The sequence below is a fragment of the Somniosus microcephalus genome, chromosome 12 (assembly GCF_052327205.1).
Source record: "Somniosus microcephalus isolate GS21.2 chromosome 12, FLI_Smic_1.0, whole genome shotgun sequence".
Classification (NCBI taxonomy): domain Eukaryota; kingdom Metazoa; phylum Chordata; class Chondrichthyes; order Squaliformes; family Somniosidae; genus Somniosus; species Somniosus microcephalus.
Window position 1 is genome coordinate 29,392,825 of NC_140998.1, and position 27,224 is coordinate 29,420,048.

The following is a 27,224-nucleotide window of genomic DNA, read 5'->3' on the forward strand; positions in this document are numbered from 1 at the left end:
ATTGCGCAGATGTCACCCACTACCTCTCGCGAAAGTCGGAGCCGCCTTTGGCACTGCTGCTCAGACATGTTGAGGTAGCTGACCCCGTGTCTGTAGACCATGTTTGGGGGGTATCTCCTGCACCGACGGGCTTCCATGCGCTGGCCCCATCTGGCCTGTGCAGCTTCAGGTGGGTGAGCAGCAGCTTGGCGCTCCTGTTGTTGCTGCTGCTGTTGTTGCTGCTGCTGTTGGTGCTGCTGCTGCCGCAGCTGGTCTTCGTCCTCATCTGATGTCCAGAAGGGAAGGAAATAAATGGCTCCCATGCTTCTGGTATATGCCTCAGTTGAGGAAGCGCTCAGTCAAGGTGGCGAGAGGGGTTTCCCAGGAGGTCACACTGGAGATGGGTGTCAGGCTCCAAACTTCCACAGCTGTGGTTATGCCTTCTAAAAGTTCCCCCAGACCTGAGGCAACAAAGTCCTGCCACCTGCAAATGATGGTTGATCAAATCTCCTATTTAATGGTTGAGCTGCAGCTGATAGTCAGCAATTCAATTGTGCTCCTGCCACGTTTCACCGTCGTGTTTCAGAACAGGCGTGCTTCATGTGGGAAAAGGGTTAAAGTCACAAAGGCTTTTCAAAATGGCATTATAGAGGCAATTTAGTGCTTGTTAAGGTCCTTAACGGCCTATCCCACCTCTTGGAGGTGGGACGGAGATGGGACCAGTAGACACGATTTAATGAAAATTGCTTGGAGGCGGGGTGAAGGCAGCGTTGGGCCCGCCCACCCGACAGTTTTTGCTATTTTAACCCCCCACACGCCTCCAATCCCGCCTCAACGGCCCGATGAAATTCGAGCCGTATGACTCTATACTGACCTCCATGTTAGAATTGCAGATATATGCTCCTGGCATGCAAATTCGCAAAATCTACCCTATAGATTTAATTGGTTTAATATGTATATGTTCTGTTGCATTGTTGTGTCATATATATTAAATCATGGTGTTGAGTACTGGTAAAAACATGAGGTCTTCCCACTAAATAACACAGAAACTTGCCAAGTTCCTTAAAGCCTGCCGTATTTTCCTGCACCTCTTCCCAGATCCTGCAGACAAAATTGAGACTGCTCACCAATTCCTGCCAAGTATGGCGCACTACTGCTCTGATGAGGGCCAAACATGGACGCTCTTCTCATGCCAAATGAAAAAAATATTTCAGAAAGCATTTTCAGAGATTTGTAGGAGCATGGTAGCCAGAATGCACAATCACAGGGTATAAACTAGCAACTACTGTGTTTCATACAACATACCATCAAAAAGACCTATCACAGCACAACCTACAGTTCTGGATGAGCAAAAACTTTCTCCAATTAAATATTGGGAAGACCGAAGCCATTGTTTTCGGTCCCCACCACAAACTCCGTTCCCTAGCCACTGACTCCATCCCTCTCCCTAACATCTGTCTGAGGCTGAACCACACTGTCTGCAACCTTAGTATCATATTTGACCCTGAAATGAGCTTCCGACCACATATCCGCAGCATAACAAAGACCGCCTACTTCCACCTCCGTAACATCGCCTGTCTCCGCCCTTGCCTCAGCTCATCCGCTGCTGAAACCCTCATCCATGCCTTTGTTACCTCTAGATTTGACTATTCCAACGCACTCCTGGCTGGCCTCCCACATTCCACCCTATGTAAATTTGAGGTCATCCAAAACTCGGCTGCCCGTGCCCTAACTCGCACCAAGTCCCGTTCGCCCATCACCCCTGTGCTCGCTGACCTACATTGGCTCCCAGTTAAGCACCACCTCAATTTCAAAATTCTCATCCTTGTTTTCAAATCCCTCCATGACCTCGCCCCTTCCTATCTCTAATCTCCTTCAGCCCCACAACTGCATCCCCCCCCGCCCCCCCCCACCCCCGAGATATCTGCGCTCCTCTAATTCTGCCCTCTTGAGAATCCCTGATTATAAATCGCTCAACCTTTGGTGGCCGTGCCTTCTGTTCCCTAGGCCCTAAGCTCTGGAATTCCCTGCCTAAACCTCTCCGCCTCTCTACCTCTCTTTCCTCCTTTAAGATGCTCCTTAAAACCTATCTCTTTGACCAAGCTTTTGGTCACCTGTCCTAATTTATCCTTATGTGGATTGGTGTCCAATTTTTTGACTTAAATACTCCTGTGTAGCACCTTGGGACGTTTTACTATGATAAAGGCCCTATATAAATACAAGTTGTTGTTGTTGTTGTTGTTGTAACAGGTAAACATACCCAACGTACTAAATTGAATATGGAATCCTAGAATGATACAGCACAGGAGGCCGCCATTTGGCCCATCATGCCTGTGCCTCTTTTGGTGGAGCTATCCAATTAATCCCACTCCCCCGCTCTTTCCCCATAGCCCTGTAATTTTTTTCTCTTCTATTTCTCTTTTGAAAGTTACTATTGAATCTGCTTCCACCACCCTTTCAGGCAGTGCATTCCAGATCACAGCATAAAAAAAATTGTTTCCTCATGTCGCCTCTGCATCTTTTGCCAATCATCTTAAATCTGTTCCCTGTAGTTGCCGATCCTTCTGCCACTGGAAACAGTTTCTCCTTATGTACTCTATCAAATCTGTAATGTATACAACATTGAAGGGACTACTTTGTTTTGCGGATGTACATCCTTAGTTGCGAGCGTATATAACAGACGCGTATCGATTTGTATAGTCAGTGCCGAAGTTCCAGTTAACCAGTAAAGATCACTTGAAGTTACTCTCAGTCTCTGCTGCTTTATTATTTTATGTAGTTGTGTATAGCGGTACAAACACAACAAATTGGCAACGAGAATTATGAACCTACGTCTTCCTATTCTGGCATCGCATCCAGAGGACACCGGAATTTGGAAGAAAGGAGCGAGAAGGTAGAGAAAACGGAGTAAGTCAAGTGAAAAGTGCACAGGACTTGCATGACGCTAGCTAACTAGTAAAGAAAGAAAAAAGGGTTTGGAAAAAAAATGGCGATGATTGGCACTATTGCAGCATTTGATAGCAGCATTGAAGACTGGGCAACTTACATTGAAAGAGTGGAGTTGTACTGTGAGGCTAACGGAGTGGAGGTAGAAAAGAAAGCCACTGTTTTGCTGACTGTTATGGGCGCAAAGACATACGGGCTGCTACGTAGTTTATTAACCCCTGAAAAGCCAGCAAACAAAACATTCAAACAAATAGTGGACACACTCCAAGACCATTTAAGCCCCAAACCACTGCTCATAGCCGAAAGATTTAAATTCCATAAACGGAACCAGAGCAAAAATGAAAGCATTTCTGAATATTTGGCAAAGTTGCGCAAATTATCAGAACATTGCCAATTTGGAGTGGACTTATCAGACGCATTGAGGGACAGATTTGTGTGTGGCATGCAAAATGAAAGCACACAAAAGAAACTCCTGTCTGAAAAAGACCTCACATTGGAGAAGGCTCTGAGTATCGCAATATCAATGGAAGCAGCAGCACGTGGCGCTTTAGAAATTCAACAAAAATCCCTGGAATGTTCAACTAATAAAATGTCACTGAAACAAGAAAAGAAGTGCTATCGCTGTGGCAAAATGTCACATGACCACAATGACTGTTGGTTTAAAGATAAAGACTGCAGACAATGTGGCAGACGAGGGCACATTGAAAGAGTCTGCAAAGCAAATAAGAAGCCGAAAACTGATACAATACAGAGTAACAAAAAGGTACAGCAAGTGACTGAAAACAAGAAACCTTTCAAAGATAGATACAAGAAGGTACACCACGTGACTGGAGACAGTTCAGATAAAGAAAAAAGTGACACAGACTCAGAGGAAGAGGATCTGGCTTGTCTAAAACTACACAGTGTGAAAGAGACAGGGGATCACAGAATAATATGGGTTACTCCAGAAGTGGCAGGAGTTAGGCTGAAAATGGAGTTGGACACAGGCTCAGCTTTAACAGTGATCTCTGTACATGACTACAAACGACTGTTTTCACATATACCGCTAAAGCCAACTAAAGTACTGTTAAAGACATACACAGGACAAAGAGTGTGCCCCAAAGGTAAAATAAAAGTGACAGTGACATACAAAGAAAAAAAAATACCGCAATTGAACCTCTTATGTAGTGGAAAATGGAGGACCACCATTGCTGGGACGCGACTGGCTCAGGAAAATACAGTTGGATTGGCACACCATCCAAGCACTGTTTGTGTCAGCAAAGGAGGACAGCAACGCCACTCCTGAGAGACTGTCACAAATACTCTCTGACTCTCAGGAAGTGTTCAAGAAGGGAATAGGAACACTTAAGGGCATGAAAGCAAAAATTAAGTTTGAGGAGAACACAAATCCAAAGTTCCATAAGGCCAGACCAGTGCCTTATGCAATTCGCCCTTCAGTAGAAGCAGAGCTGGAGAACATGAAAGCAAAAATTAAGATTGAGGAGAACGCAAATCCAAAGTTCCATGAGGCCAGACCAGTGCCTTATGCAATTCGCCCTTCAGTAGAAGCAGAGCTGGAGAACTTGGAGCAGTTAGGGGTCCTGTCCAAGGTGGATTGGAGTGAATGGGCCACACCAATAGTTCCAGTGATGAAGAAAACCTTCAGCACAAAACCAGGAAAGCCAAGAAAAGTGCGCATCTGTGGAGACTTTAAAGTGACTGTTAACCCAGTCCTCCACACAGTACAGTACCCATTGCCTCGCATTGAGGACATCTTTGTTTCGCTGTCAAGAGGGGAACGCTTCACAAAGATTGACTTGGCCCAGGCCTATCTCCAAAATGGAAATTGATGATGCATCAAAGAAGTACCTGACAATAAATACGCACAAAGGCCTTTACCAGTACAATCGGCTGGTATTCGGAATAGCATCAGCTCCTGCAATCTGGCAAAGGGCAATGGACCAAGTCCTGCAGGGGATCCCAGGTACTCAGTGTTATCTTGATGACATCATCATTACTGGCAAGAATGACAACGACCACCTTTCCAACCTTGAACAGGTGCTCATCAGGTTATGGGAGTATGGGCTCCGAGCGAACCGAGACAAGTGTGAGTTTTTCAAAAAGGAAATCTCATACTGTGGACATGTGATTGACAAGGACGGTTTACACAAGTCTCCAGACAAGATTGAAGCTGTGATTAATGCACCAACACCTGAAAATGTGTCTCAGTTGAGATCATATCTTGGACTGGTGAACTACTATCACAAGTTCTTGCCCAACCTATCCACAGTGTTACATCCACTAAATGCACTGCTACAGACAGGGTCACAATGGAAGTGGAGTGACAGCTGTGAACAAGCTTTTCAAGAGAGTAAAAGACTCATTACTTCAGAAGAGGTGCTAGCTCACTTTGATCCATCCTTACCTATTCGACTGGCATGTGATGCTTCACCCCATGGCATTGGTGCCGTGTTGTCACATAAGTTCCCAGATGGCTCAGAAAGACCAATAGCCTTTGCCTCAAGATCATTAACTTCAGCTGAACGCAATTATGCACAGATTGACCGAGAGGCCCTCAGCCTTGTGTGGAGAGTCAAGAAATTCAACCACTACTTGTATGGTGATGGGCCTTCAATAACTACAAAACTAGAAGTTATAGACTTAAACAAGTTGGCTTTTAATCACTAAGATCAGAGCTAACATCTCAACACGCCGACTGGTTCACAGGAATGAGTCATACAGATCCTGGGATCTTTATGTAAGAGAAGTCAGGGGCGGAGCCAAGAGCCAAGACCTGGAACCTCCCAGGTTAGTCGGGAAAGAGGAAGTGAAACTATACACAGTGGGGGAGGGTAATATACATGAGTGCAAAACGAATACAGGATCAAGACAAACAGATTTCATTACATATGGTCAACAGTTTACACTGTTGACTGACCACCAGCCTCTCGTTTCAATCTTCAACCCAAGGAAGGGCGTTCCAGTGATGACGGCACAACGGCTACAGCGCTGGTCACTCTGCCTAGGGGCTCACCTGTATGACATTGAATACAAGGGGACCAAGCAACATGGCAACGCCGATGGTTTGTCACGTTTACCACTGCCGACCTCAGAGAGAATTACAACAGTTGACTCAGCAGAGGTATTTCACACAACAATAGTTGAGCAGCTACCAGTGACAAACTCCCTCATTGAAAGAGAAACACGCAATGACCCTACATTGTCAATAGTTTATGACATCACTGTGAAGGGATGGCCAGCACATGGTGACTCATTGTTTCCAGCATTCTCAGCTAGGAGGGAGCAGATATCAGTGTGTCGGGGAACATTGATGTGTGGCTCACAAGTTGTGATTCCTCCCAAGCTTCGTAACCGAGTGCTAGATGAATTGCATGAAGGCCACTTAGGTACGGTAAAGATGAAAGGCCTTGCCCGTGGATACGTGTGGTGGCCGGGAATTGACAAACAGATCGAGGACCTGACAAAGAGCTGCTCAGGATGTCAAAAGGTCCAGAACACACCACCACAAGCCCCTCTCCATCCATGGGAATGGCCCTTATCACCATGGCAACGTGTGCACATCGACTTTGCTGGACCGTTCATGGACTCCATGTTCTTGATTGCAGTCGATGCACATTCCAAATGGCCCGAGGTCATTAAAATGAAATTAACCACATCTGAGAAGACCATTTCAGTTCTGAGGACCATGTTCGCTAGAAATGGCCTACCAGAACAAATCTGCACAGACAATGGATGACAATTTGTCGCTGACGAATTCCAAGGTTTCATGAGGAAAAATGGAATCAAGCACTACACATCTGCCCCGTACCATCCAGCTACAAATGGCTTGGCAGAAAGATTCGTACAGATTTTCAAGAAGGCCATCAAAGCAATGTACAGCGAGAATCTACCACTGCAACACAAGATAGACAATTTCCTCTTTGCTTATCGGAACGCAGTACACGCAGCCACTAATTAGACTCCAGCGATGATGTTTCTGAACAGGAACCTGAGATCTCGCATGGACCTTCTTAAACTGAATGTACGTCGTGATGTAGAGAACAAACAGTTCAAACATTTGAATGCTAAGCCAACAAGAAGCTTCAGTGTGGGACAGTCAGTTCTTGCTCGTGATTTCCGGACGGAAAAGTGGCAACCAGGGACAATATCCACAAGAGAGGGACCACTGATGTATACAGTGGATGTGGGAGAGAACGTTTTGAGATGTCATGTGGACCAAATTCTGGATGTTCAGGTGGAAAACACCCCTATACCTCACCCAGACTCACCTGACATGGAAACAGACACTCCTGATTCATCAGCATCAGCACCAGCCTCATCCACAGCTGAGAGCTCTACCTGTGCTGATAGCTCACCTGATGCACCTGTACCTGTACAGTCTCATTCCCCAAAGCAAGAGTCTGGAGAGACGTTACCCAGAGAGGTAGAGGAGGCCTCCCCAGAGACTTGACTTGTAAAAGGGCTGTTGACAAAATAAATGTTATGTTGGAATTTGAATTTTGTTACTTTTAAGAAAACAAAAAGGTTACTGTAAAGACAGGCTCTGTATGTTAATTATAGAAATTTTGCGTTAATATACTATTAAACTAAAGGGGGAGGAAGTGTAATGTATACAACATTGAAGGGACGACTTTGTTTTGCGGATGTACATCCTTAGTTGCGAGCGTATATAACAGACGCGTATCGATTTGTATAGTCAGTGCCGAAGTTCCAGTTACCCAGTAAAGATCACTTGAAGTTACTCTCAGTCTCTGCTGCTTTATTATTTTATGTAGTTGTGTATAGCAGTACAAACACAACAGAATCCATTCATGATTTTGAACACTTCTATCAGATCTCCTCTGAACCTTCTCTGCTCAAAGAAGAACAATCCTAGCTTCTCTAGTCTCTCCAAAGGGGAGACTGGAGGGTTCAGACCAAACATGTACCCTTAAAGAAAAAAGGTGGAACTAACAAATCTTGAGCCCCTGGATGTCTAGAAACATACAGGGTAGGTTAAAGAAAAAAAGGGAGGCGTATGACAGATACCGAGGGCTAAATACTCCAGAATCTTTAGAGGAGTACAGAAAGTGCAGGGGTGCAATTAAAAAGGATATTAGGAAAGCAAGAGAGCATGAAAAATTCTTGGCAAGTAAAATCAAGGAAAACCCAAAGATGTTTTATAAATATATTAAGAGTAAGAGGAGAACTAAAGAAAGAGTAGCGCCTATTAGAGATCATGAGGGTAATCTGTGTGTGGAGGCTGGAGATGTCGGTAGGGTTCTTAATGAATACTTTGCGTCTGTTTTCACAAAGGAGAGGGGCGAAGCAGACATTGCTATCGGGGAGGAGGAGTGTGAAATATTAGATGAAATAAACATAGTGAGAGAGGAAGTATTAAGGGGTTTAGCAGCTTTAAAAGTGGATAAATCCCCACGCCTGGATGAAATGTATCCCAGGCTGCCAAGCGAAGTAGAAAAGGAAATAGCAGAGGCCCTGACCATCATTTTTCAATCCTCTCTGGCTTCAGGTGTGGTGCCGGAGGACTGGAGGACTGCTAATGAGGTACCACTGTTTAAAAAGGGAGAAAAGGATAGACCAAGTAACTACAGGCCAGTCAGCCTAACCTCGGTGGTGGGAAAATTATTGGAAAGAATTCTGAAGGACAGGATAAATCTTCATTTAGAAAGACACGGATTAATCAAGGATAGTCAGCATGGAATTGTTAAGGGAAGGTCATGTCTGACAAACTTGATTGAATTTTTTGAGGAGGTAACAAGGAGGGTAGATGAGGGTAGTGCATTTGATGCAGTGTATATGGACTGTAGCAAGGCTTTTGATAAGGTTCCACATGGCAGACTGGTCACGAAGTTAAAAGCCCATGGGATCCAGGGCAAAGTGTCAAGTTGGATTCAAAACTGGCTCAGAGACAGGAAGCAGAGGGTAATGGTTGATGGATGTTTTTGTGACTGGAAGGCTGTTTCCAATGGGGTTCCGCAGGGCTCAGTACTAGGTCCCTTGCTTTTTGTGTTATATATCAACGATCTTGACTTGAATATAGGGGGTATGATTAAGAAGTTTGCAGAAGATACTAAAATCGGCTGTGTGGTTGATACTGAAGAAGGAAGCTGTAGACTGCAGGAAGATATCAATAAATTGGTCAGGTGGGCAGAACAGTGGCAAATGGAATTCAATCCGGAGAAGTGTGAGGTAATGCATTTGGGGAGGGCTAACAAGGAAAGGGAATACACATTAAATGGTAGGACACTGAGTCGCATAGAGGAACAAAGGGACCTTGGAGTGCAGGTCTACAGATCCCTGAAGGCAGCAGGCCAGGTAGATAAGGTGGTTAAGAAGGCATATGGAATACTTGCCTTTATTAGCCATGGCATAAAATACAAGAGCAGGGGGGTTATGCTTCAACTTTATAAAACACTAGTTAGGCCTCAGCTAGAGTACTGCGTGCAGTTCTGGTCACCACATTACAGGAAAGATGTGATTGCACTAGAGAGGGTTCAGAGGAGATTTACAAGGATGTTGCCGGGAGTAGAGAATCTTAGCTATGAGGAAAGACTGGATAGGCTGGGTCTGTTTTCCTTGGAACAGAGGAGGCTGAGGGGAGACCTTATTAAGGTGTATAAAGTTATGAGGGGCATAGATAAAGTGGATAGAAAGGACCTATCTTAGCAGAGGGGTCAAAAATCAGGGGGAACAGATTTAAAATAATTGGGGGAAGGTTGAGAGGGGATTTGAGGGGAACTTTCTTCACCCAGAGGGTTGTGGGGGTCTGGAACTCACTGCCTGAAAGGGTGGTAGAGGCAGGAACCCTAGCCACATTTTAAAAGTACTTGGTTTGCACTTGGGATGTTGTAACCTGCAGGGCTACGGACCAAGAGCTGGGAAGTGGGATTAGGCTCAATAGCTCTTTGTTGGCCGGCGCGGACATGATGGGCCAATATGGCCTCCTTCCGCGCTGTAACTTTCTATGATTCTAAATAACTGAGGTCCCTCATCCCTGGTACCATTCTAATAAATCTCTTCTTCACCCTCTCCAAGCCTTTGACATCCTTCCTAAAGTGTGGTGCCCAGAATTGAACACAATACTCCAGCTGAGGCCTATAAAGGTTTAGCATAACTTCCTTGCTTTTGTACTCTACGGGCTCGAATTTCCAAGCCCCGTGAAGGTGGGTTTGGAGGCGGGAGTGGTGGGAAAATTGCAGAATCGGGTGGCACGAACCCATCCCGCCCCCAACCCGCCTCCGTGCCAATGTCCCAGGAGACGGGTATCCAACCTGTGCTGGGAGCCGCCTCCCCGAGGCGGGAAGGGGATTAGTGCCAATTAACTGCCTGTTAACAGGTAATTAACAGGCAGTTTTTTGCCTAATCCCTATTTTTAGCCCTGAAGTGTGGGCTTCCCGACGGCTCCGAACCACGCCAAGTTAGCGAGGCGGACCGTCGCTCTGAAGGGGTTGGAGGGGTCGAGATGTCCATTGTGCAGGTGAGTGATGGGTGCATGTGTGCAGAGGTAAGTGTGTGAGGTAAGTGTAAAGTGTTTTAATATGTCTTACTTACCTTTACTTTCTCCTGCAGGCTTCCTTCCTTCAGGTCTCGGGAGTCCCTCATCTCACCGGCACAGAAAGCAGAATGGCCGCTGAAATGTCAAAATATGCAGCATTCTGCTTTCTGGTCTGGAGGGATCTCTATGAGTCTGAGTAGAAGGACTCAAGTTAGAAGACAGATTGTCAGTGTTTGACAGCTTCACAGAGCTGTCAAATGCTGATTTTTCATCTGTCAGAAGCTCTTGACAAATGAAATGTCAATCACTGACGTCACAAGTAACCAAGTGTCCCTTAATTGGCCTGCTGAGCCCGCTGGGCGGGCTTAACAAGGTCAATCAAGGGAAAATAGAGTGGGTTGGCCACAAGTCGATGGAGGCGGGGCTACAACCCAAAAAGTGGGAGTCCCGCCTCCATCACGTCCCCATTGACAAAATTCAGCCCTATGCCTCTAGTAAGGATCTAATATACTATTTTAACTGCCTTCTCTACTAGTCCTGCCACCTTCAAAGGTTTGTGAACATACACCCCAAGGTCTCTCGGTTCTGTCATCCCCTTTAAAATTGTACTGTTTAGTTCATCTCAGCTCTCCTCATTCTTCCTACCAAAATGTATCACTTCACGCTTGTCTGCGTTAAATTTCATCTGCCATGTGTCTGCCCATTTTACCAGTCTGTCTAAGTCGTCCTGAAGTCTGTTACTATCCTTCTCATTGTTTACTACATTTTCGTATCATCTGCAAACTTTTAAATTATGCCCCCAAGTCCAGGTCATTAATGTATATCAAAAAGAGCAGTGGTCCTAATATCGATCCCTGGGGAACACCACTGTATACAGGAAACTCTCTTTTAACCGGCACCTAAATCTCTGTTAACCGGCAAAATTCAGGAGTAGGTTAAGGTAAGTTTTACTTCATATTAGTGGCAGTTCCTGGATCTGTGGCTGTGTAACTGGGGTTCGTGCACTTGTTGCTAAGCAACAGGGACGCTTGGTCTGTGGCCGGAGTTCCTGCACATGTTGCTAAGCAACAGGGAAGCCTGGATTTGTTGCTGTGAACGGAGCTCTCGTACCTTTTAAACTATACCTCTCTGTAATCCAGGCTTTTTGATAAACCGGCACCACACCGGTCCCGTTGGTACCGGATAATAAAGAGTTTCCTGTACTTCCCTCCCGTCTGAAAAACAACCGTTCTCCACTACTCTCTGTATTCTGTCCCTCAGCTAATTTTGTATCCATGCTGGCACCGTCCCTTTAATCCCATAGGCTTTAATTTTGCTAACAAGTCTATTATATCGTACTTTGCTAAACATCTTTTGAAAGTTCAAATACATATCAACCGCACTACCCTCATCAACCCTCTCCTTTACTTCATCAAAGAACTTGATCAAGTTAATCGAACACTACTTACTTTTAACAAATCCGTGCTGACTTTCATTTATTGGCCCATACTTTTCCAAATGCCAATTAATTTTGTCCCGGATTATTGTCTCTAAAAGTTTCCCCCCACCGACATTAGGTTGACTGGCCTGTAGTTGCCCCGTTTATCCCTCTCCCCTTTTTTAAACAGGGGTGTAACATTTGCAATCCTCCATTCCTCTGTCACCAGCCCCATATCCAATGAGGATTGGGAGATTGTGGCCAGAGCCTCCGCAATTTCCACCCTTACTTCCCTCAGTAACCTAGGATGCATTCCATCTGAACCGGGTGACTTTTCTGCTTTAAGGACTGCCAACATTTAAATACATTATCTATTTTTATCCTATCCAATATCGCTACTGCCTCCTCCTTCACTGCTACACTGGCAGCATCCTCTTCTCTAGTGAAGACAGATGAAAAGTACTCATTTAGTACCTCAGCCATGCCCTCTGCTTCCACAAGATGATCTCCTTTCTGGTCCCTAATCGGCCCCACCCTTCCTTTGACTACCCTTTTATTTTTTTGTGTGTTTACATAAGACTTTTGGGTTCCCTTTTATGTTAGCCGCTAATCTATTCTCATACTCCCTCTTTGCCCCTCTTACTCTCTTTTTTAGAGCCCCTCTGTACTTTCTATATTCAGCTTGGGTCTCTACTATATTATGAAGCTCACAATTGTCAAAATATATAATATAGATCGATTACAGGGACACTGTTTTATAGTGACTGCACAAACCAAATTCTAGTTTCATTACATGGGATCGCAGAGTTTTTAACCAATGTTTTGGAGAGTGCACTCCTCAATTCCAATCACATATAATTAGGTCACGGGATATTTGACTGAGGCATATTCCATTTTTATTACATGGGATTACAAGAGTTTCCAAGAGCTTTATGAACTGTTTTGGGGATTGTATTCCATAATTTCATCCATTTTTCTATGAAAAGTGCAAATCTGTGGTGATCCACTTTGGATGCAAGACAAATTGGACTATTTTCTTATTAGAGAGAGACTAGGAACTGTGAAGGAACAAAGGGATTTAGGTGTCCATATACACATCACTAAAAGCTATTACAAAAAGAAAATACTGCAGATGCTGGAAATCTGAAATAAAAACAGAAAATGCTGGAGATACTCAGCAGGCCAGGCAGCATCTGTGAAGAGAGAAACAGAGTTAATGTTTCAGGTCGATGACCTTTCATCAGAACTGGAAAAAAGCAGGAAATGGAACAGATTTTTAAGCAAGTGTAGGAGCTGGGAAAGGGGGAGGGGATGAAAGAACAAAAGGGAAGGTCTGTGATAGGATAGAAGGCAGGGGAGATATTCTCTTAATGTCTCTCAATGTCTCTTAATCTCTCCTGCCTTCTACCCTATCACAGACCTTCTCTTTTGTTCTTTCATCCCCTCCCCCCTAAACATCTGTTCCATTTCCTGCTTTTTTCCAGTTCTGACGAACGGTCATCGATCTGAAACGTTAACTCTGTTTCTCTCTTCACAGATGCTGCCTGACCTGCTGAGTATCTCCAGCATGTTCTGTTTTTATACTAAAAGCTATTGTATAGGTACAAAAAGCAATCAAAGAGGCTAATGCAATGTTGGCCTTTATCTCAAGGGGGTTGCATTACAAAAGTGAGGAAGTGACGCTTCAGTTGTACAGAGCCTTGATCAGAGGGACTGAATGGCCTACTCCTGTCCCTACATTCTTATGTTGATTAACTCAACAACTAGTATTACTATATGGCCACTGGATTCACTTGTTCGTCATTAGTTAATGTATGAATTATATTAACCTTGATATGAAACATCACAGAGGGGTTTACAATGCTTTTTTTCCACTAGAAACAATGTGAGAGTGTTTGAAAGATGTACTTCCTGACACAGAGCAAGATTCTGTTTTGCTACCCCGTTGCAGTCCATTTCACCTCTCCCCCTCTTCTCCTGAATTCTGTGACTCTTGTTGAGGTACAGTGCCATTAGCATAGACAGTAAGCATCAACGGGTTATTTAACCAGAGCAGGCACCATAGCTGAGTTTCATGCTGCCCTCACCCAATGCCCACATGTGAAATTTTCAGCAAGGGTCAAGAGACAGCAAGTAGGAGTAACAAAAGATTACTCACTAGTCTGGGTACACCAAGACCAATTGTAGTACCCCTACTGCTGCCTTAACTGAATCAGCCAGTCAACACAGGCTATGGGATCTAACTTAAGAACCTTCTCGTCAGATAACATTATATAGCTCATTTACCTACTGAGCCATCAAAGCGAACAGCCCCATTATTTTCCACAGAAGCATGTGCTAGAGTCATTACAAAACAGCTCTGCTCCCATCACCAATGAAACAAAAAACAGTTCCATCGACTGCCAATACCCAAGCACATGGTGCCAATTTATTTGTGAATCCTTTACATAAACTATGGGCTACTCATATAATCAATGCCATCCATGAAATTGGTGACTCATAACATAAAATTACTAAAATGACTTTTCCATTACGTAACAAGAATGAATGCTGAGAGGTCACATCAAGACAGAACAGAGAAGGGGAAAAGGGTCATGGTTATTTGAACTTTTCTGTAAGTTACTATTTGGGGGCGTAATCATCGGGGTGTGTGTGCGTGTGTGTGTAAATTATTTGTCACATAAATCCCAAACATGTTGCCAACTCAACAACCCTTTACTTACAAATACCATTGTTAGAAATTGGTGAGTTTAATTTATATTGCATATGAACACAGGAACTATATACATCTTTTCACTGCTAATTCTATTCTTATTTCTTAGAACACAAAGTGAAGCAAGTAAGGAACCACGTTTACAAAACTCAGCAGGATTTTTTGCTCTGTTCAGAAACAAATCAGCAACCTTTTAATTTCCCCTTTGTAATGTGGAAAAATTGAATTGCCTTTTCAGTAGTTTATTTTTATTCATGCTAAACATTTTCCCTTGGGTAATTAGGCAAGGGCAAAAGTGAGTATCAGGCCTTAGAGTACAACCCCTCCCCATCTGTTCAGGCAGCGAGGCGCTGCTTCAAGATGCCAATCGTATGCTCCAGCAGAATTCAGAGGCAGGCAGCAGCCTCATTGCACTTTCTTTCCATCTCAGTGTGGGGGTTCCGCACTGGTGGTAATAGCCAGGGCCACAAGGAGTATCCCAGATCCCAAAATATCTATCCATCAAGTCTGCCTGGTCCTTCAAATTACAATGGATGTATTCCTCACCCACTGCAGGTTCTTCAATCAGAAAAATAAGAACATAAGAAATAGGAGCAGGAGCAGGCCATTCGGCCCCTCGAGCCTACTCCGCCATTCAATGAGATCATGGCTGATCTGATTTTGGCATCACTTCCACTTTCCTGCCCGCTCCCCATAACTCTTGACTCCCCTGTTGCTCAAAAATCTGTCTATCTCAGCCTTGAATATATTCAATGACAAAAATCAAAAGAGATATTGGGGCAAATTTCCACTTAGCCCACCAGGCGAAAACAGGTGAAATTAGCGATGGCTTGAGAGTTGGCCAATTAAATTTTCCCTCAGGCCAGGACCTGGTTGACTTAGGTGCCTGCCTGTTTACGATAGCAGTCTCGTTAAGATATGTAAATAGAGGTTATTTCATGCAGATACAACCCTGCTACATTTTTCAAGGCAAATAACAAGACTACCATTGCGGGCAGGATCCACCCAGTAAAGTGAGCAGATCAGGAAGCAGACAGGCAATTTGGAATGCTATTTAAAAAACCTGAAATCTGTTGGATCATTGGATCTAGCTGGAAGCAAGCCTAGCTTATTCCAGAGTGCTGGATTTTGCAAAAAAGTTTTGTTGGCAATTTTGAAGTATTGTGGAGGCTCTTACAACCTGTGAGTCATGCCGAGAATTGGAGTAGTATAAGAATTCCACTCTGCCTGGTGGAGGAGGAAGAGCAGCAGCAGTGGCACTGAGATGAGGAAGCTGCATAGAAGGCCTTTGGGAAGACTTCTGTGGAGAAGGAATAACAAAGGCATGGTATCCTACACACAGGGTCTATAGAAACTGTCATTTACCTTATCTTCAATGAGGAACAATCTATAAGGAGGCTGTGTTTCAGCTGCGAGACTGTCACTGCCCTGTGTCACCTGCTGCAGCCCAATGTAGAGCCTATATTCAGAGATGGACATGCTCTGCCTATGACAGCCAAGGTTATGACAGCGCTGAACTTTCTCACCTTGGCCATTCCAGGCTGCAGCAGGTGACATGGCGCACATTCATCTAGCTGATTATGTCACAACGCCACTCTCCCACTGACAAATCGCTACAACCATAGCCATGGAACTACCCATGCCATCATCAAGCAGGTCATCAGGATTTTTAAAATAGCATTTCAGGTGCCTGGACTGGTCAGGGGAGCCGGGCAATGCAGCCCGCAGCGATGTTGGTAGCAAGCTGCGTTCTCCACAATATCACCATGCAGTGTGGACAGACCCTGGATGCCTTGCATGACTCAGAAGAGGAGGAGCTGGATGATGAAGGAGGTTAGCAGACTAGCAGAAGCTTGTGTTTCAAGAGACCATTTGATCACCCAGCAATTTGCTCCCCTTCCTAACCCCGCCAAGACGACTCCACCCCAATTGAGGGCCAGTTGCAAATCCAGATGTGGTTAATTGTATTTTTGATTAGTAAATAAAAAATAATAGACACAGTCATTGAGCATGTGATCTTAATGTTAATTTTTGCACTGTGTAAGCATGTGTACTTTAACCTTTTTGTGCATTTGTTGGTACATTGGTAAGATGAAAAGCAGAGTGTGCAAGTGATTTTTGATCAGTGTGTGTGCGCTGCCCCTCCTTGGTTACTGATTGGCTATCTACTAAAATGGTGTGTAACACGGGTGAAAAAGCCTGACTGCAGTTCCATGAGATGCCAGTGATATTGTATAAAGGGAGCGGGCATCGTGGCCAGCTCGATGAATGGGGAATAACTGCTCCAGGTTAGCACAAGAAAGTAAGCTCAACCAATAATGAGCAGCTCCAACAAGGCACATCATGGCAGAGGATAAGCAGCATCCAACTGCATTCTTGGAGAGCAGGGGCTGGTCTGCAGCATCTTGTGCTGCCCAGATTCTCAGCAATCAATCTGATGAAGTCTAAGTAGTAGTAGTATTAGTACCACTGCAACAACAACAACAACTTGTATTTATATAGCGCCTTTAACGTAATAAAACGTCCCAAGGCGCTGCACAGGAGTAATATAAGAAAAAAAATTTGACCCTGAGCCACATAAGGAGAAATTAGGAGAGATGATCAAAAGCTTGGTCAAAGAGGTCGGTTTTAAGGAGCGTTTTAAAGGAGAAGCGGTGGAGAGGTTTAGGGAGGGAATTCCAGAGCTGAAGGCACGGCCACTGATAGCTGAGCGATTAAAATCAGGGATGCTCAACAGAGCAGAATTAGAGGAGCGCAGCTATCTCGTTGGGGGCGGGGTTGTGGGGCTGAAGGAGATTACAGAGGCTGTTGGACAAAAACCTAGGAGCTGTTCTGTGTCCGATAAATTCAAGCCAGAATTCCAAACTTTGGTGAAAGAGAAAGACTGCAAAGTTTCGCCCTGGATGGTGGTAGATGTTTGTTAAATAAATATGTACGTGAAGTATTATGTGTAAGTACGTGCTAGCGAGAGCAGAAATAGGAGAATAGACCAGATGAATGCGTGGCTGGAGAGATGGTGTAGGAGGGAGGGATTTAAATTCCTGACACATTGGGACCGATTCTAGGGAAGGTGGGACCTGTACAAGCTGGACGGATTACACCTCGGCAGAACCAGGACCAATATCCTTGCAGGGGGGTTTGCTAGTGCTGTTGGGAAGGATTTAAACTAGTTTGTCAGGGGGCTGGGAACCTAAGTGTGGGCCCAGAACGGAGAGAAACAAAGCTGGAAGTGCAAGTTAGAAAAGTAGTCAGCAAAACTAGTAGGGAGCAGAAACAAAGGCCAACAATAAAGAGGGTCAAAGTGCAGAAAAATATTAAAAAGGCAAAGTTGAAGGCACTTTATCTAAATGCACGTAGCATTCGCAACAAGGTGGATGAATTAATGGCACAAAAGAAGTAAATGGGTATGATGTAATTGCCATTACAGAGACATGGTTGCAGGGTAACCAAAGCTGGGAACTGAATGTTCCAGGGTATTCAACATTTAGGAAGGACAGACAAAAAGGAAAAGGAGGTGGCGTAGCGCTGTTAATAAGGGATGAGATCGGTACGGTAGAGATAAAAGATCTTGGCTCGCCAGATCGTGATGTAGAACTGGAATCAGTTTGGGTGGAGCTAAGAAACAGCAAAGGGTGGAAAACATTGGTGGGAGTTGTGTACAGGCCACCAAACAGTAGTGGTAATTAGGGCACAGTATCAATCAAGAGATTAGAAGTGCATGTAACAAGGGCAATACGGTAATCATGGGGGACTTTAATCTACAATATTGACTGAGCAAATCAAATTACCACTAATGGTGTGGAGGACGAATTCTTGGAATGCATGCGGGATGGTTTCCTGGATCAGTATGTGGAGGAAAGAACCAGGGAACAGGCTATTCTGGATCTGGTACTGTGTAATGAGAAAGGGCTAATCAATAATCTTGTGGTAAAGGGGCCTTTAGGGACAAGTGGCCATAATATGATTGAATTTTACATTAAGTTTGAGAGTGATGTAGTCCAATCTGAAACTAAGGTCTTCAATCTAAACAGAGGAAACTACAAGGATATGAGGGTCAAGTTGGCCATGGTAGATTGGGAGACTACACTAAAAGGTATGAAGGTGGACATACAATGGCTAATATTCAAGGAAATAATGCATAATTTGCAACAAACATATATTCCTCTAGGGCAAAACCCAAAAGGAAAAGTGATCCAACCATGACTAACAAAAGAAATTAAATCTAGTATTAAGTCAAAGGAGGAAGCTTATAAAGTTGCCAGAAAAAGCAGTCAGCCTGAGGATTGGGATCTTTTTAGAAATCAGCAAAGGGGGACCAAGAAATTGATAAAGGGAAAATGGAATATGAGCACAAACTAGCAAAAAATATAAAAATGGATTGTAAAAGCTTCTATAGGTATGTGAAAAGGGAAAGACTGGCGAAGGTAAATGTAGGTCCTTTACAGTCAGAGACAGGAGAATTTATAATGGGGAATGAGGAAATGGCCGAGAAATTTAAAAAATACTTTGTTTCTGTCTTCACGGAGGAAGACACAAAAAACCTCTCAGAAATACGAGAAAACCAAGGGTGTGGCGAGAATGAGGAACTTAAAGAAATTATGAGTAAAAAAACAGTACTAGCAAAATTAATGGGACTAAAAGTTGATAAATCCTAAGGACCAGATGACCTACATCCTAGGGTTTTGAAAGAGGTGGCTATTGGAATAGTGGACGCATTGGTTGTCATCTTCCAAAATTCTATAGATTCTGGAACGGTTCCTGTAGATTGGAGGATAGCAAATGTAACCCCGCTATTTAAGAAAGGAGGGAGAGAGAAAACGGGGAACTTCAGACCTGTTAGCCTCACATCAGTAGTTGGGAAAATGCTGGAATCTGTTATAATGGATGCAATAACTGGGCACTAAGAGGAAGATTGGGCAGAGTCAACATGGATTTATGGAAGGGAAATCCTGTTTGACAAACCTATTGGAGTTATTTCAGGATGTAACTAGTGGAGTGGACAAAGGGGAACTGGTAGATGTGATGTATTTGAATTTTCAGAAGGCCTTCGATAAGGTCCCACACAAGAGGTTGGTGAACAAAATTAGGGCACATGGAATTAGGGGTAATATACTAGCATGGATTGAGAATTGGTTAACAGACAGAAAACAAAGAGTAGGGATAAACAGGTCTTTTTCAGGATGGCAGGCTGTGACCAGTGGGGTACCGCAAGGATCGGTGCTTGGGCCCCAGCTATTCACAATCTATATCAATGATTTGGATGAGGGGACTAAATGTAACATTTCCAAATTTGCTGATGATACAAAGCTAGGTGGCAGTGTCAGTTGTGAAGAGGATGTGAAGAGGCTTCAAGGGGATCTCGACAGGCTCAGTGAGTGGGCGAGAACATGGCAAATGGAATATAATGTGGATAAATGTGAAGTTATCCACTTTGGTAGAAAAAACAGAAAGGCAGAGTATTTCCTAAATGGTGAAAGATTGGGGAATGCAGATGCTCAAAGGGACCTGGGTGTCCTTGTACATGAGTCACTGAAAGTGAATGTGCAGGTGCAGCAAGTCATTAGGAAGGCAAATGGTATGCTGGCCTTAATTACAAGAGGATTTGAGTACAGGAGTAAAGAAGTCTTACTCCAATTATATAGGGCCTTGGTGAGACCACACCTGGAGTACTGTGTACAATTTTGGTCTCCTTACCTAAGGAAGGATATACTTGCCATAGAGGGAGTGCAACAAAGGTCCACGAGATTGATTCCTGGGATGGCGGGACTGTCGTATGAGAAGAGATTGAGTAAACTAGGCCTGTATTCTCTTGAATTCAGAAGAATGAGAGGGGATGTTATTGAAGCATACAAAATTATTACAGGGCTTGATAGGGTGGATGCTGGGAGAATGTTTCCCTTAGCTGGGGAGTCTAGAACCAGGGGTCACAGCCTGAGGATAAAGGGTAGGCCATTCAGGACTGAGATGAGAAGAAATTTCTTCACACAGAGGGTGGTGAATCTTTGGAATTCTCTACCCCAGAGGGCTGTGGAGGCTCAGTCATTGGGTAAATTCAAAACAGAAGTCGATAGGTTTCTGACTAGTAAGGGCATCAAGGGATATGGCGATAGGGCCGGTGAATGGAGTTGAGGCAGAAGATCAGCCATGATTTCATTGAATGGCAGAGCAGGCTCGAGGGGCCGAATGGCCTACTCCTGCTCCTATTTCTTATGTTCTTATGTAAGGCTTTTTCTAAAATTAGTGGCTGTGGCCAGAACGGTGTCACCATAGCCACACCTGTGGCTAGTCAGCGATTTTTATTGAACAACACTGCTTTAAAGTGAGCCTCATGCTGAATTCCAAAATATTGTACTCACTATTTGCAAAGTACTCACTCACTGTAACTTGCTGCATATTGTAACATAAACATGAAACGTAACCCTGAAATTTCCGGGTAATTTTATGCGCAACAACAGCGCAAGAGCAGCATTGCACCAGGATTTCCCAAGGAAATTCGCAAATAAGTAAAGCCTTTTTTATACTAGACCCCTGCTACACGTAAATTTCCGAGATCATTTTCGCAGCGCCAAGTTATGCCTGCCAAAACGCCACGGCTCATTTACATAGCACCGCCGCCCCCGCCCCATGCAAAAGACCAGATAACGTGTGTTTCCTGCATTCACGCAAGTTCTGAACAGGCGTAAATTTGCACCCAAAATGTTAGGCGCAGCAGGGCCCAGTCACTATGTTTCTGGTGTTTTAGAGCAATTATTTTGGAGTTTGGGGTGGGTTAATTTTTTCTTACTTAGACGCATTTTATTTTCTGTATCTTTGTATGCTTTCTTATGGCATCAGAATCTTAAGAAGAAACTTCCACAATTGTATTTTCTTAAACATGCTGTGCTTAATGTATATAAACGATAGCTTGATGGCATCAAACTTTAATTTTCATAATATCAGTAAGATAAATAGGGAATTGAAGAAGGAAGGCGGCTTATGTTCCGCGCTTTCCTTGGGCTCCAATTGTTTACGCTGATTTCCGCTTGTTTTATACTGGTTTTTTACGTTCCAATGTATAGTCATGAGATTCCTGAAAAATTTCAGTGCAAGATTCCATCAGCAAGATTGGCGTAGAAACCAGCGTACATTTCGGCATAATCTGGATTGAAGAAATTCACAAAGAAAGGATGCTCATCAAGTAAAGGTGAAAAAGGATACGGTTTTGGTTGTGATGGTTGACTATTCTCTAACGGTACCTAGTCAATGTGGATGGAAGGGGAAAATGACAATCGTGTTCGGACCAGGCCTGTGCCTGCCTGTCTGGCTAACATCTAATAGATTCTGCAGCACTAAGGATTCAAGTTATAACTCTTAAAAACCTTAACGGCTTACCTGGTTTTGGAGGGCATTTTGTACATTTATGGTACCCCCATGATATTCCTACGCTCCCACAACAATCATCCTGCTTTGTGAGACCTGGAAGTGGTTTTCCACACTAAAATACAAAGACAAGAAATTATTCAAAAATTTTAGCCACAAGTGACTTATGTCTTTAAGGGGAATATTTTCCTCTTTTTCCTAATAATCAATAGCTCTATTTTTGGTCACGTTTAATGGCCGCTCATCAGTCTGGCAGATGCACAAATTGATAAAGGGAACAAGAGAAAAATAGCCAATCACAATGTAACCATGGTTACGCTCATTTCATCATCTTCTAGCAGCTAAATAGTCACTTCACAGTTTCAACTGATGGAAAGTTTGTTAATCCAGCTGTGGAGTGCGCAAAACGTGTGCTCAACAGCTCCACGCAAATGTCGAAAATGACTCTTGCAATTTGGATCTGCCATAGATAACTTCTTGGGTTCAGTGGTGTGAGTCACTCGCATAAGTGGATCCTATGCCCCTTACGCTGCTCAATATCTACTTATATTGCGATAGATTATTCCAGGGGGTTTAACAATTATGAACTAGATATTAATGTCTTTTGCTTGTGCCCTTGCGCGTCTCCTTTTTTTTTCAAAAGTAGACTGAGATGACAGCTAGTAAGATGAGGCCAGATACAAATTGGTTAAACTGTTCTATTCCACAGCAAATAAACATACTGAGCAACCTTTATGATCAGACTCACTTAATTCAATCAGTACAACTTGTTTTCACATAATAATATAAAAATAAAGAAAACGCTCTGCTTCCCCACATCAGTGGGTCACCTTACTTGACTTAAAATAGTTCCGATATACCCTCCTGCATTCTCCTTCTGAGCCTGGTGAAAGCTTGCCCTCGCAGCCTCTTGTTGGAAGCCCTGACTGGCTGTCCATTTTCTTTTAAATCCCTGTGTTCACCACCCAAGGAGAGGGAAACCCCTGCCAAGCGCCGAGAACCGGGGACCTCCCAACACAACGGGCCGGAGGGGTTTATCGATTATACTGACAGAGGCTAATAAATTGCTTATTTAGTTACAGTCTTTGGAAAAAAAATCATATTTTAACCACCTTTCAGAATAGTGGCATTTTTTAAAAATGTATGTGAGTGCACTTTGTTCTAAATGTAGATTTTATTCCCCAAGTCCTTTCTGTGGAAAAAGGGTATCATCTTTGTGAATCTTTTTTTGTACCTTCTCCAATGCCTCTATATCCTTTTTATAATATGGAGACCAGAACTATGCACACCACTCCAAGTGTGGTCTAACCAAGGTTCGATACAAGTTTAACCAAACTTCTCTGCTTTTCAATTCTATCCCTCTAGAAATGAACCCCAGTGCTTGTTTTGTTCACTAGAAATGAACCCTAGCTTTGTTTACTTCTGTTCATTTTCTGTGACATTGTTTTAATTTTTTCTTAAAAAGCTACTGATTAATTACTAATTTTACAGCCAACAGGCACAATTCCCTGTCTGGATCATTATATCCTGATTTATCAACTTAATTCATTCAGATCTACTAAATAACGTACAATAGTCTTAGCTGTAAGGAAAAGTAAGGTTTGAACTGAGCTTTAAGTGTTTCAGAATCATGCCAGAAGCTCTGCACTGACAAAGTGAGCCCATTTAGGTTTTCCTCAAAATTATACTGTACCATGTTGAAAGAAAATGCAAAACAAATTATCGCACTGTGTCTTGCCATTATGTAAAATTAACAAATTAGTTTGAAACTATATAACTTGATATCACAAATTAATCTAAAATAAAATGTTAATCAATTAATAAACTTGGGATTAGCTTGTATTCCAGTTTGTCTTTTTAATTGGAACTTCACCGAGAGTCGGGATGATTTCAACTCAACCTGCCCGACGGGTACAGGGCCTCCGAGAACTTACTGCCCCACTCCTGCCCACAATCACCTACCTTAAATGAGCCATTGTTTTAAGGAGGCTGCGGCACCTTTCTGACTCAGGTGGGAACCTCATTAGTAAATTGCAAATAGGGGTCCTGTGATGTCATTAGGACGCCAAAGGCATTTTAACCACAACACGCAGATCTCCCGTCGCACTGCCCCTCTCGGTGAATCCTGGTTTGCAGGAAGAAGAGGCCCTGTAAGGCAAGTATTAAACTTGCCATAGTGGGGCCAGCAGGAGGGCTCCCCCAGGCCCCACAAGGAGAGTCTGGGCCTCTCCTGCTACGGGTTCATCCTTTCCCCCACCCCATACAATGTACCCGAGTGCCAGCAGGTGGCCTCTGAGCCACGCACTATTCGCTTACCAACAGCCAGCCAGCATCTCTTTATGCCCATTTTGGACAGGCAGCTGGGCAGCAAGACGTAAATGAGGCCCGTAAGTTAAAATAGCTTGGGCCTCAGATTGATAATGTCGGGGGTGGGTGGGGGAAGGGGGTGGTTAATGCTCGCTCCCGTCCCCACACCCACTCACAGCTAAAACCCCCCCATTGTATGCCAATGATCCTTCCCATTCTAATCGCAAACTTACCTACTGCTACTGTCCTCAGAAGAGACACAAGCAACATTCTGCTTTTACCTGATAATAACTGGAAAGCATTTCACTCTTCTCCTAACTGCTTTCAAATTTCACACTGGAACTACTTTCTTGCCCATCACCAATTTTGCTCACAACATGCTGCTTCTCCCTCTTAGCTTGCACACTATATGAAGCTGCCCCAGACATCTGCACAATCCTTTACAATAATTAATTTGCATTTTTCATGCAGGGCAAGGTGGCTCAAGGGAGAAGACCAGAGCTGTGGGAGGGCCAGTCTCCATACAAGCCCTCACTCAGATGGAAGAGGAAACCTTAGAGATCATTGGGGCAAGCAGCAGGAAAAGCATTAGGGATATCAAGATGTGAGGCCAAGTACAGCAGGGTTTCTGCCTATTTACACAGAATTACATAGGATATATAGTCGTAAGTGCTGTAAATGGCAGGTGCGAAAACCCAGAATTTGGGATCTGTCAAGGCAGGCGTAAGACCTTCTTTTACCAGCGTAAGGGTTAAAATAAATTTTTTAATTATTTAAATATTCACTTACATTTAAAATTAGATTAGGTCAATTTTGTCCCAGTTAAAAATGCTTACATTTATTTTTCAAAAAAATTTTGATTTTAAGGGGAAAAAATTTGGTTGCTTTGCGCCTCCCGTTAGCGCCCAGGCGCGGCGCCGCCAACGCCTCTCGCGAAATTCAGCTTGAGGTCAGCGGCGGCGGTAACCGCTAGCGCCCCACGATGACGTCATTGCCGTGCGCAGCGCCCCACTCGTGACCTTCGGTAGCGCCCCCTGACTTACCGCCGGACGCTATGTCCGATGGAGTCAGGGGCGCCTACCTGCGGCCGGGGCGGCGCTATTTAAAAGCGAGGTGCCGGGCAGCCATTTTTGTTGCTAGCCACCTGCCTCCGCTGCCGTCCCTGGCCTCCTGAACACCCCCCCGCCCCCTCCGACACCCCACGGAGTGCCAGCTGCACTCCATGAGCTTGGCACTTCTCTTGAGTGCCGGGTTCTTTTACCGGCACTCCGATCCCGGTGGCCCAACTAGGCCCTAGGTCGCGCTGCGCAAGGCCCCTCCCTTTTAAGAAGGGGAGGAAGGCCTACAATACCACGATATTCCCGCGCAGTGCCCCAAGAGGGAGGCAGGGCGCTTCCAGTAGTGCCCCGCTTCCCTCTTGGGGTGCTACCACTCAATTTCGGCCGCGGGACGCTCATTTTTTCGGGCGGCGAAGTTAGCGCCCCAAAGGGGACGTGACTCAATTTTTTCCCCCTAAATGTTTACATAAAGGGTATTTTCATTAATTTTGAACCGATTACTTTTACTTCAGTGTTGTGAAATTGTATTAATTAGGTGGTTCCTATTGTGTTTAAGGTGATTCCGTACGTAAATGAAATCCCCATAAGCAGAATAGGAATCCCCCTTTGTCATTGTTTGGCCTGGCTCACGCGGGCCTTTACACAGGCCGACGCCTGCAGGCCCAGGACCGCAAGAGTCCGAAGCTCCGGAGACACAAGGTAAGTACATCGCTTTCTTTTGGTTCGGATGCGTGCGAGGGTGGCAAGCCTCTGACCGCAATTTCCATGCCAATGAAAGCATGCCCGGAAAGCAAGCACACACTTGCATAAACCACTGCTGGTGGTCACAGACCAGCTGGATATTAAAGGAGTAAAACTGTTGCAATTCATAAAGGTTTCAGGCTCGTTGACAGGAACCCTGATGGCTACATATATGCACTCGATGGAGCTGGCATTCCGTCATCTCCCATTGTACTTGTGGGAATGCTGAAAGTCTCACTAATCTTTCCTGCTGGCTCTTAGGATCCATTGGGAATGCAATGAAATCATTAACCCTAGCAACAGTACTTCTGTGACCTGTTTTATGGAGGAATACACTGCAGCCTGATTAATGTCTCTAGCTGCAGCCTAAAATTATCCTGATGCATAAAAATTCCCTGTTGCGGTGACCTTAACTGCACAGGAAATGCAGTGCGGGCTGCGGTGGTGGGCTGCAGCTCCTGTTGTAGCGTTCTACAATTTCTGCAATGGTCTGCTGTGAAAAGCACAGTCTCATCCCACACTGCACGTTGCTGAGGCCTGTAGGCCCTGAGTAGGGCAAAGCTGTCTGCAAGCGGCCTCCTCCTTCCTGGACTCATTGCAGGGTCATGCGTTGTTCTCCCCCAACTGTTGCTGATGCACCTGTTCCTGCTCTTCATGCAGTAGTAAGGGGTGGCCAGTAACGCTCCTATTTTCCAACAGTGCAATCACCGGCCTGTGCTAAGAGAATGGTTGAAATCGCAAAAGCCACAATTTCAGCTAGAGTTCATATTCCATTTTGGTACTGTATCTCCTTAGCGGACACCCTTGCTGACGGTTTCCATTATTTTTTTACCGGCTTAGAAGTGAAGTGATATAAAAAAAAGTCATAGGTCACTGGGTCCTATGGAGGTGTAGCCATCTTTGTGACCAAAATCGGGTGGATTGGTGTTTTTTGTCTCATAAAACTCTGAACGTACTAAAATGAAACAAGTTAAAATTAAAGCCTGCCTTTTCTTACCAAAATTCAAGACAAAGGGGCAGATTTTCTCCTGTGGCTTGCTCACTACTGAAGGTGTGTTAAGACTGCAGTTTGACACACTTAACACATTATATTTTCCTCAGTTAACTTCATTTAAATTTCATGGATAGGGTCCCAGCACTATTTACATTCGATGTTGGGAGTGTTCGTCTGCAGGGGGTGGGGAGAAGGGAGAATCCTGTGTTGTTGCT

General features: G+C 44.3%; 1 protein-coding gene across 1 annotated transcript in view; it reads right to left on the minus strand.

Moving 5' to 3' along the window:
- LOC147109099 (latent-transforming growth factor beta-binding protein 2-like) overlaps window positions 1-27,224 on the minus strand; it is an 817,740-nt gene that overhangs the window by 511,134 nt on the left and 279,382 nt on the right. The window contains exon 8 of the mRNA XM_086002712.1: window positions 21,922-22,024. Within this exon, the coding sequence (XP_085858838.1) occupies window positions 21,922-22,024 (103 nt within the window). The remainder of the gene's footprint in view (window positions 1-21,921; window positions 22,025-27,224) is intronic.